General features: G+C 57.6%; 6 protein-coding genes across 6 annotated transcripts; 2 read left to right on the forward strand and 4 right to left on the reverse strand.

The window, feature by feature from the left end:
• Positions 1 to 1,354: 1,354 nt before the first annotated feature.
• SDRG_15002 (hypothetical protein) lies at positions 1,355 to 2,111 on the reverse strand. Its single transcript, XM_008621165.1, has one exon. The coding sequence runs from the start codon at positions 2,006 to 2,008 to the stop codon at positions 1,451 to 1,453; it is 558 nt and encodes a 185-aa protein (XP_008619387.1). The 5' UTR covers positions 2,009 to 2,111; the 3' UTR covers positions 1,355 to 1,450.
• A 620-nt stretch (positions 2,112 to 2,731) lies between these two features.
• Positions 2,732 to 4,126, forward strand: SDRG_15003 (hypothetical protein; the record flags this gene model as incomplete). Its single annotated transcript, XM_008621166.1, has 7 exons — positions 2,732 to 2,836; positions 2,882 to 3,193; positions 3,245 to 3,496; positions 3,541 to 3,600; positions 3,649 to 3,684; positions 3,735 to 3,782; positions 3,833 to 4,126. 7 exons carry the CDS (start codon positions 2,732 to 2,734, stop codon positions 4,124 to 4,126), a joined length of 1,107 nt encoding a protein of 368 aa, XP_008619388.1.
• A 20-nt stretch (positions 4,127 to 4,146) lies between these two features.
• Positions 4,147 to 6,483, reverse strand: SDRG_15004 (sodium/hydrogen exchanger 3; the record flags this gene model as incomplete). The annotated part of the gene is made up of 17 exons (XM_008621167.1): positions 4,147 to 4,173; positions 4,221 to 4,277; positions 4,325 to 4,432; positions 4,475 to 4,552; positions 4,601 to 4,668; positions 4,714 to 4,763; positions 4,821 to 4,904; positions 4,949 to 5,139; positions 5,193 to 5,388; positions 5,435 to 5,538; positions 5,585 to 5,788; positions 5,836 to 5,914; positions 5,961 to 5,983; positions 6,033 to 6,098; positions 6,142 to 6,193; positions 6,237 to 6,408; positions 6,462 to 6,483. 17 exons carry the CDS (start codon positions 6,481 to 6,483, stop codon positions 4,147 to 4,149), a joined length of 1,581 nt encoding a protein of 526 aa, XP_008619389.1.
• Positions 6,484 to 6,558: 75 nt separating this feature from the next.
• On the forward strand, positions 6,559 to 11,107 carry SDRG_15005 (hypothetical protein). The gene is made up of 8 exons (XM_008621168.1): positions 6,559 to 6,865; positions 6,912 to 7,109; positions 7,159 to 7,858; positions 7,908 to 8,075; positions 8,115 to 8,201; positions 8,250 to 8,570; positions 8,617 to 9,420; positions 9,468 to 11,107. The coding sequence occupies exons 1-8, from the start codon at positions 6,582 to 6,584 to the stop codon at positions 11,034 to 11,036; spliced, it is 4,131 nt and encodes a 1,376-aa protein (XP_008619390.1). The 5' UTR covers positions 6,559 to 6,581; the 3' UTR covers positions 11,037 to 11,107.
• Positions 11,108 to 11,279: 172 nt separating this feature from the next.
• Positions 11,280 to 13,094, reverse strand: SDRG_15006 (succinate-semialdehyde dehydrogenase (NADP+)). Its single transcript, XM_008621169.1, has 5 exons — positions 12,926 to 13,094; positions 12,268 to 12,878; positions 11,877 to 12,218; positions 11,424 to 11,813; positions 11,280 to 11,368 (listed from the first exon to the last, which is right to left on the reverse strand). The coding sequence occupies exons 1-5, from the start codon at positions 13,020 to 13,022 to the stop codon at positions 11,321 to 11,323; spliced, it is 1,488 nt and encodes a 495-aa protein (XP_008619391.1). The 5' UTR covers positions 13,023 to 13,094; the 3' UTR covers positions 11,280 to 11,320.
• Positions 13,095 to 13,154: 60 nt separating this feature from the next.
• SDRG_15007 (hypothetical protein) lies at positions 13,155 to 14,391 on the reverse strand (the record flags this gene model as incomplete). Its single annotated transcript, XM_008621170.1, has 1 exon — positions 13,155 to 14,391. The coding sequence occupies one exon, from the start codon at positions 14,389 to 14,391 to the stop codon at positions 13,435 to 13,437; it is 957 nt and encodes a 318-aa protein (XP_008619392.1). The 3' UTR covers positions 13,155 to 13,434.
• Between the last annotated feature and the right edge of the window lie 2,209 nt (positions 14,392 to 16,600).

Below are 16,600 nucleotides of genomic sequence, written 5' to 3' on the forward strand. Positions count from 1 at the left end.
ACGAGTGAATGAAGCTGTCGCCGGCGGTTCATCACTTTGTTTGGGCTCTGTGCGTGTGTTCTTGCAGCGTGTCGGGAAATACTTGGAATCAATGCAAAACTGGAGAAGCTTTGTTCACACGCTTGTTGAGACCGCGCCGCTATATCGTACTTTTGCGTAGAAAAGCATCCACTACGTACTTGTAGCTCGGTTGCTACTACGTCGTTGAGAAACGAGCCGTGGTACCTACCAACGTAAAGGCATGGCGATGGTCGACGGCACGATGGGACGATGGTGCGTCTTTCGTAAGCCGATCTTCTCTTCTTCTCTTCTTCGCTTTTACTGGGGCTGTTTGTTAACTCCCCACAATTTATGCGGTAGTCGTCGGTTAGCAACCATGCATGCACTCACATAGGCATTGGAATACTAATAGTCAAGCCCAATGGAGCGCAACATCGCAATCATGCATCAATCCATGGCTTCTGAGGTTGGATTTCGTCTGTAGGAAGGTTTTTCCAATTTGGTGTTTGCCGGTTTTTCGTATTGTTGAACTTTCTCTCGCACAAAGCTTGGTGCCAAGAACTATTGATTTGATATACGCAAGCTATCTGAACTACTATTCCGGTGATAACGAGTCATTGACTGTGGTGTACGGTTCCCCACCTCTGCGACCTTGTGGCTTGGTCGCTTCCGTTTACGTGCTCGTTAGAACTTCAACGGCACCCTCTCTCTTTCACGATGGCGCTCTTTACCAGTACAAGACTTGGTTAGCAATGCGAGTGCGAAACCCCAGACAAACACGGTGAGCAGTCGGACCCAAAAGCTCAAATGGACGGCCCACTGCAACAATAAGCTTATAGAGCGAGAAGGATTTTTGGTACAACGGATCTGGGTGAAGGGAATGCATAGATGATAGAGACGTTCCGCATTGTCCATGCATTAATTGCACAAGCGTGCTCAACTGCTGCAATGCGCTACATATGTGCCAAAGGACTTAAAAAGCCTTGCACTGGATCAGACGAGATTGAGCCCTTGAGTGCACACACTGATGTATGCACTCAAGCAAGGCGGTCGTAGTGATGTCAATCAATCGCAAATTGAGATGCAAATACTTGGAGTCTCGAGTTTTGAGTCGTGAAATCAGTGCGCGCAGCCATCTTTGGTGCAACAGAACTTCATGCAACCATATCCATACTTCGTAGTATCCGGACAAGACACACCTTCGATGCCACTATCCGGCAGTGCGCAAGACTGCACAACTGGAGCGCACAAGCTGGCGACAGCCTTTCTATCGCTGCGTAGAGTTTGCTCGCGGGTAAAGGTTGTCGTTGAGGTCACTGCATCGAAGCATCCTCGTGATACGATACTACGACATGGCGCCACGGAAACCCATCTTCCTAGTCTCGTAGTATTATCATAAGATATTATATAAGTTAGCAATAATTCTAGACATTGTGTCACGGTATGGCTCTCAGTAGTGCACGCTGGCAAAACTCGTGCGCAGCTGGGTCGCCATGATTTTGAACGCGAGGAGCTCCGACTTGTTGTAAAAAAGCTCGTCGGACTCGTCGTCCGAGAGCGCGGGAATCTCCCGCACTTGCACGTAGCCGGCAAACGAAACACGCCGCTTCGCATCCGACACGGGTTCCTGGTGGTTGGACGGCAGCGGGATCTCCGAGAGGCTTCGGTGCAGGCCGCGCTTGAGGTCCAGAAGCAAGAAGGCGTGGATCCATGCCGCCCAGAGCGACTTGGTGGACAAGCACGCGTACATGGTGCCGACTTCGATGGTCTCGATCTGCAGACCAAAGGGCTTCTCGTCCCACTTGGTGCCTCGGACGACCGTGTACGTCTTGATGCGCTGGCCGAGCTCGACCTCGTGCTTGGTGGCACCGACGCGGAGCATCGAGTTGGTCAACGACCAGAAGCACGGCTTCCAGAGCGGCATGAAGAAGGTGCGCGTGAGCGCCGCGATTGTCGAGGCGCAGGTGACGGGGTCGGCGACGGCTTCAGTGGTCTTGAAGGACGTCATCTTCACAACGCGGCGAATTGGATAATGACCGATCAGAAAAGGATACGTGGGTGTTGAGAAAACAGTCGAGAACACGCGACCAGCTTCAAGGTGGCAAAGACAGACGGTCTTTGCGGTAGGGTTGGGCCAATGTTCGGTCAAACCACGCCTTGCGATTGGCGCCGCCCGCCCGAAACCTCGAACAACGAGCGTGCGAGCGACACGCTCCGTCACGATTTCCAAGGTAAAACCCAACAGTCGGATCGGCGGAGCTCTGCTCTGGAGGCATTTATTCTCCGGTATGTCGTGCGCATATCGTATGGTACCTTCAACGTGGCACGAGCACATCACCAACATTGCACAATATCCTGAAATCCACGGGAAGGTGTTTGGAACACACTCAAGAGCAGGAGGAACCGCTTGCGCCACAGTTGCAGTAGCCGACACAGATCATACGACCTTGCATACCTACCCATTGTCCAACTGCAACTTCAATCATTTGTCGCTACTGACGTGTTTATGACGAATGGGCACTCGACAGCGTCGTCGTCGAATGCCAGGAGGCAGACGGTCCACAAACGGTGACTCGTATGAATTGAACCTTCTGCTGTCAAATGGGTCACTGCGTTGTTTATGGTTTCCAGCTTGTGACGGTATCCTAGAAATCTTTGAAATGGATGGTCGAAATTTGTCAAAATGTGCGTTTCAGAGATCGCCTTTCGGTTCGCTGCATTTTCCGTGGCGATGGAAGGCCAAGTCCACGTCGCGTCGACGGCCTCGACCGACCGCGCGTGGCATACGCGCTATATCAAGCTTGACGACATTTCGGCGCAGCTCTTCTGCTACCGCGTACGACGACTCAAATTGCATCGCCTGACGTTTGCATTGGCGTAGGACCGCACGATAGCTGAGACCAAATGGGCGCTGCCGTTGCACGGCGCTGACGTCTCGACGCCTCTTCCCGGTGCGCCCACGCACGGCATTGACACGGACGCGATGCCCTACTGCATTCTGCTGCACCTCTCGAATGGCGACGTCGTCTGTCTCGGTTTCGCCGACGATGGTGCCAAGAAGGCGTGGAGTGCCAAGTTGCTGCAGGTTGCGTCGCATGGTCCGCGCCAGCACGCCACGTTTGCCAAGCAAGAGACCGACGACTTTTCCTTTGCCGCGCGCGTCGCGGATGTGCGCGTGGACGCTGGCTACGCCGTACGAGGATACTAAATCACAAGCGATTTCAAAATGTTTGTTTTGAGGTAGGAGTACAAGGTGCAGTGCGCGTGCCGCTTCTTCAACGTCGCGTATGCGCGCCACTTGTCGATCGAGTGGGTCGTCTGGCATCGGTTCGCCCACTTTGCATCGCTCGACAGCGTCTTGCGCACTGCGTTACCAATGAGCGGTATTCCGTTTCCGCAGCAAAAGCGCGATGCCCTGCGGACGCTGCTTGGTCACGCGCTGGACGACGCCTTCCTCGCCCAGCGCCGGACGGCCCTCGACACGTACCTTTGCAAGGTTCAGAGCTTCTAGACTCGAGATATCCTATGGATCTATTCTAGGTGGTCGAGATTCGAGACGCTGTGGCTTTTCTTACACCGACGGGCAATGCGGCGCTCAAGGTATAGTCGACTAGCGATCAACTAAGAAAGCACCAAGCGTCCTGCCAGGGCTTTTTCGAGTTTGACGCGCACTGCAGCCACGAGGTACGTCGATTGAGTGGTCCCATACCGCACTCATTGTGGTTGTATGCTAGGATGTTGTTTTGACAAAGAAGGAAGCGCGCACGCGGACGCCGAGCCAGGTAGAATCAGGGTCCTTGCAGCGTGTACAGCGGCACGATTACTCGAGTAGGAAAAGACAAAGTCTCCGACCAAACCCAAGGCGAAAGCGACGCCAGCACCTAGTACACCCAAGACTGACGCTGTCAGCGCCGTCACGAAGCCAATGACGACTAAAAAGAAGCCCAAAGACAAGAAGAAGGCCGAAGGACCGCGGGCGCCCGAGGTGATTGAGCCACCACCGCCACCGCCGCCGACATGCAGTAAGTCTCAACCAGCAGCACCACCAGTAGTTAGTGCACCTCCGGCGCGTGCCAATTTGCTGGCGCAGATCCAACAAGGCACCAACTTGCGCCGTGTGACTTAACTCGAAAGATCGTATTCTTGCTACTCGTGGTGGGCTTCGTCGTCTACCTACGAGTCGACAAAGTTGTAAAATGCGAGGCAGTGCATGGACGTACACACGCTCGGCGGGCTTTTTGACCTCCAAAGACTGGCTTAAGGTACGTTTCGTCAATCTAACGCCAAACCTCAGCGTCCGATGAGAGGAATACCGACGTCATACGTTGCCCCAGAACGACCCGAGGTAGCTTGGCGAGGCCACACGCTCCGTGGCCGACGACTGGCGACGGCGCGGGACTTGAAGTGGCGACACGTCAGCGTGGTCCGACACCTGCACCAACGGTTCCGGCATATCCGAACGCATAACGCGTACCTCGGTTGATGACAAGAGACCGCACTCGTCTTCGGCACATGAAGCATCGTCATCCTCTTCGTCGTCGTCGTCGCTCTTCTATGTACGTAATACATAGCAAAAGCGTGCATCTGTGGTGCAAAACACCTTGAGTTTGGTCTGCTTGAGCAAAGGCTCGGTCAAGCCGCCACACACAATTGTGGTGAAAATGACCACTACCCGAGGTCATCAACCGCTGCATCCAGCATCGCGATACAAACCGGTGAGCGTCGTCGTCGTGTACACGTCGCGGTTGGCGCCGGGCATGTCTCTACATCGCGCTTTGGTAGTACGTATCAACGATTATTGGTGTGTTGCGTAGTAGTACTGGGACAGGGCGAACGCGATCGCGCCACGGAGACCCGCAAACCACAGGACCACTTGCATTTGAAACGGGATCTTCTGCGACCGCCTACGCGACGCGTCGTTGCTAGGCATAGACACGGTGCGTGGTACCCGAGGTTGGCGAGCCAGCTGAACGGGAAGATGTTGAAGAGCCGCGCAATGAGGCAAAAGAGGATCGCGAGCACCATAAAGGTGATGTCCCACCGGCCAAATTGGCCGACGCAAATGCCCATGCCCATGTACAAAAACACAAAAAATTCGGCTGCGAGCGCAAAGCTCTGAAAGATCGACTCGGCCGTCACCTAACCGCATATATCTATTTTGTCTACTGAAGACGTGAGGGAGAGAGTCGTACCTGCGACGACGGCGAGAGGTTGTACGTGTTGTAGTGGGCCATCGTGATGCCGCAGAAGAAGAGAGACATGATGCCCGAGAGCTTCATGACTTCGGCCAGCGAATACGACCCGTACGCAAAGAGGAAGAGGAGCGCGATCTCGTACTTGGGGTACTTTTTGATGTTGGTATTCTTGCAGAGGAGCGAGCAGCCCAGCCTACATACCCCATACATATCCATCGCACGCGCAAGACGGATAGTACCCCGTGACAAATCCACACGCGACCGACCCGAGCGAGATAAACGTAAACTCGATGAGGAGCATGCCGACCGCATATGGCGTGAATTCGTGCCCCGACTCGTAAAACTAGAAAAAATTCGAGATAAAAACTAGGAAATAGCGAAAAATGTACCTTGAGAAAGGTGTTGAAGAGCACAATCGAGACGGCGTCGTTGAGGACACTCTCCCCAAACACGAGGCTGTACAAGAGCGGGTCCAAATTGAGTTCGGGGTTGCCGAGGATCGAGAGCGTTGCGACAGGGTCCACTGCCGAGATGAGCGCGCCAAAAAGTAGTGCCTCCAGCGGACTTGACGTATCGATCGAGATCCATCCGAGCTGGTCAAGGTCCCGTCACGACGAATGAACACAGAGCATCGTCCTACCTGGCCAGCGTAGAAGGTCAAGAACCCAACAATGAACGTCGACACCATCGTCCCCAGCACAGCGTAGAGCAGGATCGTACTACACTTGGTGCAGACAACAACGCTTGCACGCTCGAAATGTCTACCTAAAGTTGTCAAAGAAGTTTTTCTACCCAAATGGGATGAGCTCCTCGAGGACGAGAATCGCGCGACTGTACCCGATGGAGCGAGTAGCCGGCTTCAAAGATGATGGGCGGCAGTAGGAAGAAGTAAAACAGCAGCTTCTACCCTCGGTGCATGAGCTCCGGCGCGGGCGGACGCACGTACGTTGAAGCGCAGAAACTCCATTTCCTTGCGGCTCGGGTAAAACAGGCGCGCGCTACACACCGCATCGTCCTCGGTACCGATCAAGAGCACAGTACCATGCGCCGACGATGAGCCCGACGATCATGGCGGCGCCCGACTCGGGCAGGTAGTAGAACCGGTACTCCTTGATCAAGTAGGCGCAGACGATGCACATGCCGAGGATGATGACGAAGAGGAGCGTGTTGAGCGCGCCAAAGTCATGAAGCACCTCGCCCGACGTCGCCTTCTCTACACCATCATGTGCATGAGCCATCGTCCTCTTCGCGTCGTCTTGACCGGACCCATGATGTTGATGTCGACCATGCTGCAGCTTGGACGTGTGCTGGATTCTGGAATAGACCTCCCAGAATGCATCGTGCAATATCAATTCATAGAGGTGCGCGCCACGCCGAAAGGGCACGATGCCACGCGACGAGGCCAAGCCGTCGCTGCCTCCGATCCAGCGCGCGCCGATGGGCGATGACCCGACGCGCGTCGACAACAACGGCCTCGACGCGAAGGTACAGAGCCTGCCCGATGCGGCGCTGCTCTTTACACGGCCGGCGGGCCGCCCGCTCGAGGTGTGGCACGACCCCGTGGCAACCAGCAAGCCGACAGCGATGACATCGTGGGCCAAGAAGCGACCGCGCTCGCCGGGCGTCAATACGCAGCTGCAGCCGCTTCGAAGCGACGGCAAGAGTCCTCGGTGCGCTGCATGCTTCGTCGGAGTCGTTTGAAGCGTGTGGGCGTAGGCGCATGCGGTCGTTCGTGCAGAACTTTTTGGCCGACGACATGGGCACGTTTCGCAGCGACATCGACTTGCACAAGCACGCTGTCGACACGGGCCGTGCCGTCACGGACGCCGACGTGCAGGAGGTGGCGCGTATGCTGCCAGGTCTCAAGACGCTTCGGCTCTCGCACTGCGTCGACGTCTCGGATGCGTGCTTGTGGTACTACAATCGTACGCTGTCAACGGTATGTCGTTGAGCGCTAGCGTAGGGCGGTTGCCAAGCACTGTCCGTCGCTTACGGGCATCTACATGAGCCAATGCGAGCGCATCACCGACCTCGGTCTGCGCGTGCTCGCCCACAACTGCAAACTCGTGACCGTGGATCTGAGTGACTGCAAGCAGCTCGGTGACCTCGCGCTTGCAACGCTGGCCGCGGGCTGCTGGATGATCGAGACGTTCATTCTCGCGCGCTGCCCGCATGTGACGGACGTCGGCATCGCCAAGATTGCGCAGTGCTGCAAAGGCCTCACGTACATCGACGTCTCCGAGTGCCAGCACGTCGGCGAGTTTGGTGACAAGGCGCTCCTCGAGCTCGGCAAGTGGTGCGGGAACCTCAAGCATTTAGACCTCTTTGGCTGTCGGCACGTCCGCGACATGGGCATCCGCGCGATCGCAAACGGCTGCCCGCGCCTCTCGACGCTCAAGCTCACGGGCTGTCGCGACGTGAGCAGCATCTCGATCCAGGAGCTTGCTTCCAAGTGCCACGCGCTCATGCGGCTCTCGCTCGCTGGCTGCGTCAAAACGCGCAACGAAGATCTGGTCTTGCTCGCCGCCTCATGCAAGGAGCTCGTTTGGCTCGACATTAGCGGGAGCCCAAATCTCTCGAACCGAGGCATCGCAGCGCTCGCGCAGCACTGCACGTCGCTGACGCACCTCAATCTCTCCGACTGCCAGCACGTCAACGACAAGGTACTCATTACTCGTTGAATATGAAAAGGGCTTTGAAGAAGTGTGTTAGGTGCTGCGGACGCTCGGCGATCACTTGCGGTCGCTCACGTCACTGTCCCTTGTCAACTGCGGTCGCATCACCGAGGCCGGCATCGACGCCATCACGACCCAATGTACCAAGCTGTTTACACTCAACATGACCGAGTGCCCTCACATTCGTCGCCGCTACCTCCACGAGGTGCATCGTCGCCATGTTCGTATCTCATGAGCAGAGTAGCTCGTCGCGCGCCTCGAGTTTGTCGACTGGTCGAGCGCCTTCTTTGGCATTGAGCCGCTGCCCAACGCCATGGACCTCCAGCTGCGCGTATGTCAAATTGTCTTCGTTTTCAGTGTTTTTGAGAAAATGCCATAGAAAGAGCGTCGGATTCTCGAGCGCCAAAGCGCGATCCAGATCCAAGCTGTCATGCGAGGGTGCCTCGCGCGCGGCGGTGTCTACGGCGCCAAGCTCCGGCGCGTCGAGCGCACGACGTTGCCCAAGATCCAGGCGCGCATCCGGGGATGGCTTGCCCGCAGCGCGTACCGCCAACTGCTTCTCGCCCGCCTCCAGCTCGTCATGGCTCAGATCATTCAACGCGCCTATCGCCAGTGCCTCGTGCGGCGCATGTGTCGGCGTGCGCGGCGGCTTTTGCGCATTCGCAACAGCCAAGAAGCGGCCGCCATCATCTTTCAAAAAGTACATTTTGGTCGTTCGTGCATTGACAAAGACAGTTTTCGCGTAGATGTATCGCGGGCACAAGGGACGCAAGCGTGTTGCACAGATGCGCGCGCGCAAGGCCGCCCATGCCCAGCTCGAGGCGCGGCGCGCGGTGCTTTTTGAACTCGCAGCCATCAAAGTCCAGCAAATGTACCGCGGGCACAAAGGCCGCGGCGACTGTCTCCTCTTACGTCAGATGCGCGAGTCCGCGCGGCTGCAGCGCGAGAAGGAGCGGGTCGCAGCGGCGATGCTCCAGCGCATCTACCGCGGCCACCGCGGACGAAAAGCATACCAGCTGCGCCTGCTCCAGCTGCAAGAGCTCCAAAACCAGCACGCCAAAGCGACTACCATGCAAGCTTCGTACCGCCGCTTCCAGACGCGCCAGCAGGCCAAGATCGCTGCCGCCCAAGACGCCGAAGCCGCCAAGCTTCGCGCGATCGTGTGCATCCAAAAGCACTGGCGCGGCACGCGTGAAAAGCACTTGGGCGCCATTATGCTCGGGCTTGTGTATCTGCGTCGACGCGAGCACGAGGCCGCGCGCGTGATTCAGAGCCGATGCCGCGCGTTCCTCACGCGGGGGCTGCTCCGCGCGATGAAGGAGGTGCTCCGGCTCAAACTCTCGCGCGAACGTGGCGCGACAACGATCCAGCGTGTGTTTCGGGGGCATAAAGGACGCGAAGCCCATGACGTGCAAATCGAACTGCGCAAGCTCGAAGGCCAGGCCAAGCCTTTGTACGTTCGCATCGCCAAGTTTGAAAAGGCGGTTGTCGGGCTCAAAACATCGGTCGAGACGCTTTCGTCAGCGCTGGCGGCCGACCAAGCCGACGAGGTACGTTGCTTGTCTCGCCCACGAGAGCTCGATGTCCTTGGTCGTAGGCTGCGATCGCAAGTGAGCTCGAGAAGACCATGACGATCAAATCGAAATTTCACGACTCGGCGCGGATCACGGGGGCCAAGCAGCGGTACCTTACCCGGTACCTCCAAGCGCAGCTCGCGGACCAGCTCCAGAAGAAGCGCATGCTCGTCGCGGTCGAGAGCCGCAACCTCGAGCTCGCGGTCGCCGAGCTCAATGAAAGCGAGAAGCAGCTGCGCTTCGCCAAGCGCGAGCTACAGCCGCTCACCGAAGGCGTCGAGCGCAAGACCAAGGCGAGTCGCGTGAGTCGCCTCCAGCACCAAGTGCGTGCGCAGCGCGGAGGTGCGATTGCGCTGCAGCGGCTCTTTCGCGGGTACCGCGTCCGCGCGGCCGTTGCCGAAGGTTCAAACCGCTGGATCGAGCTCTACGATCCGGTACTCGAGCGGCTCTACTACGTCAACGCGTGGAGCCAGGAGACGCGGCGTGTGCGGCCGCTCGCAATGGGCATCTTTGGCGACAGCTTTGTGCCACCGTACAAGGGCACGTCGTGGTACCAGTGCCGCGACGAGACAACCCACGCGTTCTACTACTTCAACCGCGAGACGCACGAGTACCGGTGGGAGCCACCGGAGGCAACGACGAGCGCCCGCGACGTCTTTGAAGCCCAAAAGAAAGACGAGTTGACGCAGCGAGCTATTCGAACGCGGCGCATCGGCGCCTGGGAAGAGCATGTGGATCCAGTGTCCAACTCGACGTACTACTACCACCCCGAGACAGGCGAGTCGACATGGACGCTGCCACCGACACGAGCGCACTCGGGCCGCGTCTCGACCGGGCGGCGGTCGGTACATAGCCTCGAGCGCGCCGACGTGCCGATACAGTGGCAGTACTACTACGGTTACGACGTGGATGACGAGAGTAGGCGGCTCGTGAAGCGATCGTCGCCGCGGTCGCCGTGGACCGAGTGCTTTGACGAGTCGTACCAGCTACCGTACTACTACAATCAGCTCACGACTGAGTGCCGATGGACAAAGCCCGACGACTTTGACGTGCCTGTGACACAAGCGTCGCCGTCGCAAGGCCTTGAGTGGTTCAACGAACAGACCGAGAAGAATACGCTCTCGGCGCGGCGGTTTACAAAGACGCGCGACATTGGCTCGATCTGGGAAGAGCACGCGGACGCTGAGACCGGCGTTGTCTACTACTTTAACACGATCACGGGCGAGACGCGCTGGTCGCTCACGCCGCGCAGCTCCCGCGACGACGAGGCCGCGGCGAACCGCATGCCGTTGACGTTAAAGGCCAAGCTGGACGCCGCCAATGAGAAAGGACCGGTCGCGTACGCTGGCCGCGATGTGCATGCAGCGTGGCTGGCAGACGCGGTCGAGGCCAAAGAGTGGGCCAAAGCCGACGGCCTCGTCGAAGAAATGCGGTGGCGCGAGGTGGAAGCTGAGGCCAACCCTACCCCGCCCGACGAGGTTGGCACGACGCCCGAGTGGCAGCCCATGGAAGAGAACGGCGCTGTGTTTTGGTACAACACACGCACGGGCGAGTCAACGTGGGATCCACCCACACGTGATGGGCTCGAATAACTCGAATAACGTTATAGTCCTTTGAGTTTTAAATGCTTAATGGATCTCGCGCCAACATTTTTTGATTGCCAGAGCTTGCGACGTACAGCGCTGTCCGCGTCAGTTGGGGTTCTAAGTTAAGGCTAGCGCTCCGCCTCTTCTCGCCGCAAAGCTCAACACAGCGCCTCCGTGCATTAGGTACCACCAAAAACGTAGTAAACAAAGGATCAACCGCGAAGCAACACCGGTTTAACACTTTAGACATGAATATGAACACTGGACTTCTATTGTAGTTAGTAGGTTGTCTATGCGAGGCCGCCCATGCAGACGTACTTGAGTTCCGTGTAGTCGTCCTACATAAATCGCGATCATCAGAGACCATTCCAATTCCAAGACACGAGTTCGTACCATGCCGATGATCGAGCCTTCGCGGCCGAGGCCCGACTGCTTGATGCCGCCAAACGGCGCCTGGACGGCCGAGATGAGGCCGACGTTGATGCCGACCATGCCCGCCTCGAGGTTCTCCGACATGCGCCACGCGCGTCCGAGGTCCTTTGTGAAGCAATAGGCGGCGAGACCCATTTCAGTGGCGTTGGCCACCTTGACGACTTCGTCTTCGGTCGAAAACTTCTGAAGCGCGACGATCGGGCCAAAGCACTCTTCGTTGGCGACGCGCATGGCCGGCGTCACGTTGGTGAGCACGGTCGGTGTCATGTACGCCGGGCCGAGCGGACTCGGGGTCGCGCCAAGCAGCGCCGTCGCACCGTGCGCAACCGCATCCTCAACCACCGCCGTCAACTACAATGCACACCCATGTCAGATCTCAGATCTGAGAGACCACAAGATGGCGAAGAAGCGGACCTTGGTCACGGCACCCGCGTTGATGAGCGGACCAAGGTCAAAGCCGCGCTCGTGTGCAATGCCTTGCTTGAGCTGCGCGACGCGCGCCACAAGCGCGGCCGCAAACGCGTCAAAGCTGCCTTCCTGCACGTACACGCGGTTGGGGCACACGCACGTCTGGCCCGTGTTGCGAAACTTGGCCTGGACGAGGCCCTCGACAGCTTCGGGGATATCGGCGTCGTCAAACACGATGAACGGCGCAAGTCCGCCAAGCTCCATCGACACCTTCTTCAACGTGCTCGCACACTGCTCTGTGAGGAGCTTGCCGACAACCGTCGAGCCCGTAAATGTGAGCTTGCGCACCTAGCATAGTAGGATAAGACTTGGGTTCGAAAGAGGCAACTTGACATACTTGCGTCGCCGTCGAGAGGGTACGGCCAATCTCGGCCGCGGCCTCGCGCGGGCTCGGCACAATGTTCATGACACCAGCGGGCACGCCAGCCTCCTCGCCGAGCTTGGCGAACGCGAGCGCCGAGAGCGGCGTCGACTCGGCGGGCTTGACGACGGCCGTGCAGCCGGCCGCAAGCGCAGGTCCGACCTTGCGCGCGAGCATGCCAATGGGGAAGTTCCAAGGCGTGATCATGGCGCAGACACCGACAGGCTGGCGCATGGCCATCATGCGACGGCCCGCGGCGTGGCTCGGGATCATAAAGCCTTCGTAGCGCAGCGCTTCGTGCCCGAAAAACTTGAGGTAGTCGGCCGCATACGACACTTCGCCAATGGCCTCGGCAATCGGCTTGCCGCTCTCCTTGGCCATGATCATGCCAAGGTCCAGCTCGTTTTCGCGCAGGAGGCGGTCCCATTTCTGGAGAATCGCCGCGCGGTGCGTCGGCGTCGTTTTCTTCCACTCGTGGAACGCCACGTCGGCCGCATCAATGGCTGCCTTGGTGTCGGCCGCGTCCATGGCCGCCACGTCGCCCAAGGGTGCGTCCAAGGACGGATCAATGACCGTGTACGTGGCACCTACAAACACGCTGGTCAGTGGCACAGGGTGTTGCATGGAAGCGCACCCGAGATGGCATTGAGCCAGCGGCCACCAATGTAGCCTTGGGACTGGATCAAGTCGGGGCGGCGCAGAAGGCCCTTGAAGGCGGAGGTGAGTGTCATCGGCAAAGGCAAAGGCAAAGTGGCGACTGGCAACGGCCGTTGGCGCCGAGATGTGCGAGCGTACGCCGAGCAGATCCACGGCAATCCATATCCGGATCGTATCCGGTAGTTAAGAAGCATTACCCATTAAAAAGCCTCTTTACGTAGCACATGGTTGCAGTCCGCTCAAGTGCGAAATACGTCGAGCCATTCGCCAAAGTTCGTTTTGCGTCTGCGAACTTCGACTCTCGAAGATTCGAACATCAAACCGTGTGACGAGGCAGTGGTTGCCACGAAGCTCGCGCTTGCAGCAGGCTGAGGGGGCTGGGACGAGCGGGCGACCGCCGGTCGGTCGGCGCGACTGCACCCAACGGGTGGCTCAACTTAATTATAGTTAGCACGACTAGTAGTGTCATGGCAATAGATACAGCGCTCAGTTCGACAGGAGCAAGTGGAGGTCGTTGTCCCGGCGCTGGCGCTTGGCGCACGGCTCGCCGATCGCAAGCGGCGACACTGGGTCTGACTCGGTCTTGACTTGCGGCCGGAGAAGCGGCGAGCCGTGGTTGCGCTCGATATCGAAAAGGCCTATCGAGGTCAAGTGGGCGCCCGAGAGGACCGAAGCCACGTCTTCGACGTTGCCGAGGAGCTTGAGCAGCGGCGAGACAAAGTCGATCACGACATCGTGGCGCACGATGCGGCCGTCATCGTCGAAGTACGAGTGCACCGTGTCGATGGCGTCGACCTCGATGCCGATGAGCGCTTGCACGAGCCGCTCGTTGACGAGGACGTGTGGGTACAGAGTCGCTAGCGTGTTGCGCGAGATGCGGCACATGTAGCGCGAGACAGCGCGGACGACGACGCTGTCGCCCTCCTTCATGAGCTCACAGCTGAGTGGAAATATGCGCAGCGTGTGATGCGAGCTCGTCATAAGGCGCCACTGCTCGAGGACGCTCTCCGCCCCCTGCGTATCCATAAAGCACGTGTCTTCCGTCATGATGGTTCGCACAAAGTTGCGCTGGCGCGTTTGCTGCTCGACATTGTTGGTCGCAAACCCGTTCGAGAAGACGCGGTAGTACTCTTCGATGACGCGGACGGCGGCCATGCCGCTCACAGGGTAGCGCTCCAGCTCGTCGACGCTCTGCTGGCCCATCGCTCGCAGCACGCCTTCGAGGCGCTCGTTCTCCTTGGCCTTGGCGTCGTTCTGGGCCTCGAGCGTCTTGGCCATGCCCATGCGCTTGAGGCGGCTGTTGCGCTGGTTGATCTTCCACTGCTCGCGGCGTTTGAGGCGCTTCTCGGCCTCGGCGTCATGCAGCGTCGACGTCGACATGCTTCTTGGCGTCTTCTTGGAAACTCTGCCCAATGTTGCTGACTCGCTCTCGTCGCAGCACATGTCAACTGCCTCTCTCCGCATCGACCAATCCGCGGCTGGTAATATCCGGACGCTTTATGGCTACTGGTGTTTAAACGCGTTTTATGTGCGCCATGAAAATGCATAATTCTGCATGAAAGGGTACCGCATAGGCTAAACGGCCATCCAAACAGGAATTTCACAGGATGCTACTAAGAAAATAAATGCAAATGCATCGCGCAGAGTTACTCGGTCAGGGTTTACCGCGAAGCTTCTGAGTCATTCGGCGGAATCTTCAACTTGTACTGTCCGGCCAGCATTTGATGAAGGGGAAGAGGTTTGGTTGGCCTTTAAGCCAATGAGACGATGATTGGCTCACGCCCACGTGACTCACTGCGCTGCGCGTGGGTGTCACCAGGTGAGTCAGGTTGAAGTTGGGTCACGGCCACACGCAGTAGACTAATCTTTTGCACGTAGGCGGATACCTCGGGGGTTTGCGCAATGGACCCTTCGCTCGCTACCTTCAGCCACTGACCAAGTCTCAATAGATGCTCATGCTATGCTATGGCTCGCGTCTCGGTAGGGAGGAAGCGCTGCCGACGCCGATGTTGTTGTGGCAAGTCGAGGTTGCACGTGTCAGACAAGCGTCCGGCCATATCCATGTCGTGTGTTTCGCAGAAAGCAGTGCGGGCTCCTTGCGCTGCCCATGAGGGACTGCTCGTTGCTTTTGCGAACTTGGGAGATTCTGCGTACGGAAGGCAGCAGGTTGAATATCGCCTCCTACCAGGAAGGGTCATCGGTGCTAATCCTGCTTTGCAGTCGCTGTATTTCCGAATTCTTATGCTTATTCACATTTCTGAGCGCAGTGTACACAACAAACGAACTCCCTTCCTGTAGATAAGGAGTTTGCAAAGACCGGCGGCTCTCTTGAGTGCTACCGCTGTGATGACTCAAGGGTAGGACCAATGACTCAGCAACCGGATGACTCACAGCAAATCGGACGGTCCTGGAGTGCCTGGAACTGAGGCTGCCTTCATTGCACCACCAGCGATATACTAGACGGTGCACACGTTAACTCATCTCAGTGAGAGGTGCGGTGGTCGTTGACAAGGGGCTCGTCCATCCTAGTATAATGACTCAAATCCCATCGAACCACGTCCTAGGCACTCCGGCGACGTGGCGTTAAACGCAAAACCAACTGACGCCTGGGTCAAAATTAGATTACGCAACACAAGCTGGTCGTTGTCCGACCTTGTCTTGGCCAATGGCAACAAAATGGCTGGTGCGGCGAGGACGAGCCATTATTTGGGAAGCAAAACTATTAATACATGTAGCAGCACATACGCCTACATATCGCCGGTTGTCCGTGCATTGGGGCATACTCGGCGCCAAGTCGATGGGTGGGCCCGTCATCGCTTCGCTGTCGACGACGTTCCTGTGTCAACGCTCTCAGCACACCGGACCTCCAGAGTCGGCGTCTCAGCATATTCGCTACGCAAAGGACTATATGCTCACGAAGGGCACTCAGATGACCAGAAAACAAGTCTCTCTCGTCGTCCCCGTAGCGTGTGTGCTGGCAGACCTAACATACCGATATCATTGCGCTACGACCTTCGGCGCGTCTGTCCAACGGAGCAAACCACAAGGGGCTTTTCGCTTCACTAGATTGCCGCTCAAGCACAGTTAATAACGTCGACTATTCGGTAGAAGAAGATCCTCGAGTGTCGTTGCCCTTTGCAAGGTTGCGTCTTTTTGCATGTACGGGCAATTGACTGCAGCTGCCTCGACACTACAAGTAGTAGTGCTGCTGCCGACTACATTGTCGTATCGGCATCTCCTCCCTCAGTGGCATTGGTCGTGGCCTCGAACTCCTTCGCGCCTGCGCCGCTGACATCAGAAACTGGCAATTGGGATGCGTATCAGACGCGCCTTCCACGCCCCCTCGCCTGCTTCTTCGTGCATGAAGAGATGCGCCGCACCCCGTACGTTGATCTGGTTCATACTCTGCCTGCGTCTGGTCTTTGCTGCAACTGGTCACACCTGCCTCGTCTTTTCGTGCATTCACTCACGCTGGTGTCTGCGTACGCGCCTCACACGACGCAGCGGCTGCGATTTGCTCCAGAGTGGCAAGCACAGTTTAGAGCCAAATTGCATCAATCCCGACTGTGGCGTACTAGTAAAGAGTTTGCAAATTTGAGGCTGGTTCTTATTTGGTAGGCCAGTTTGTTGCTGTATTCACCGAGAACGAAGC

Source organism: Saprolegnia diclina (genome assembly GCF_000281045.1).
Source record: "Saprolegnia diclina VS20 unplaced genomic scaffold supercont1.82, whole genome shotgun sequence".
Lineage (NCBI taxonomy): Eukaryota > Oomycota > Saprolegniomycetes > Saprolegniales > Saprolegniaceae > Saprolegnia > Saprolegnia diclina.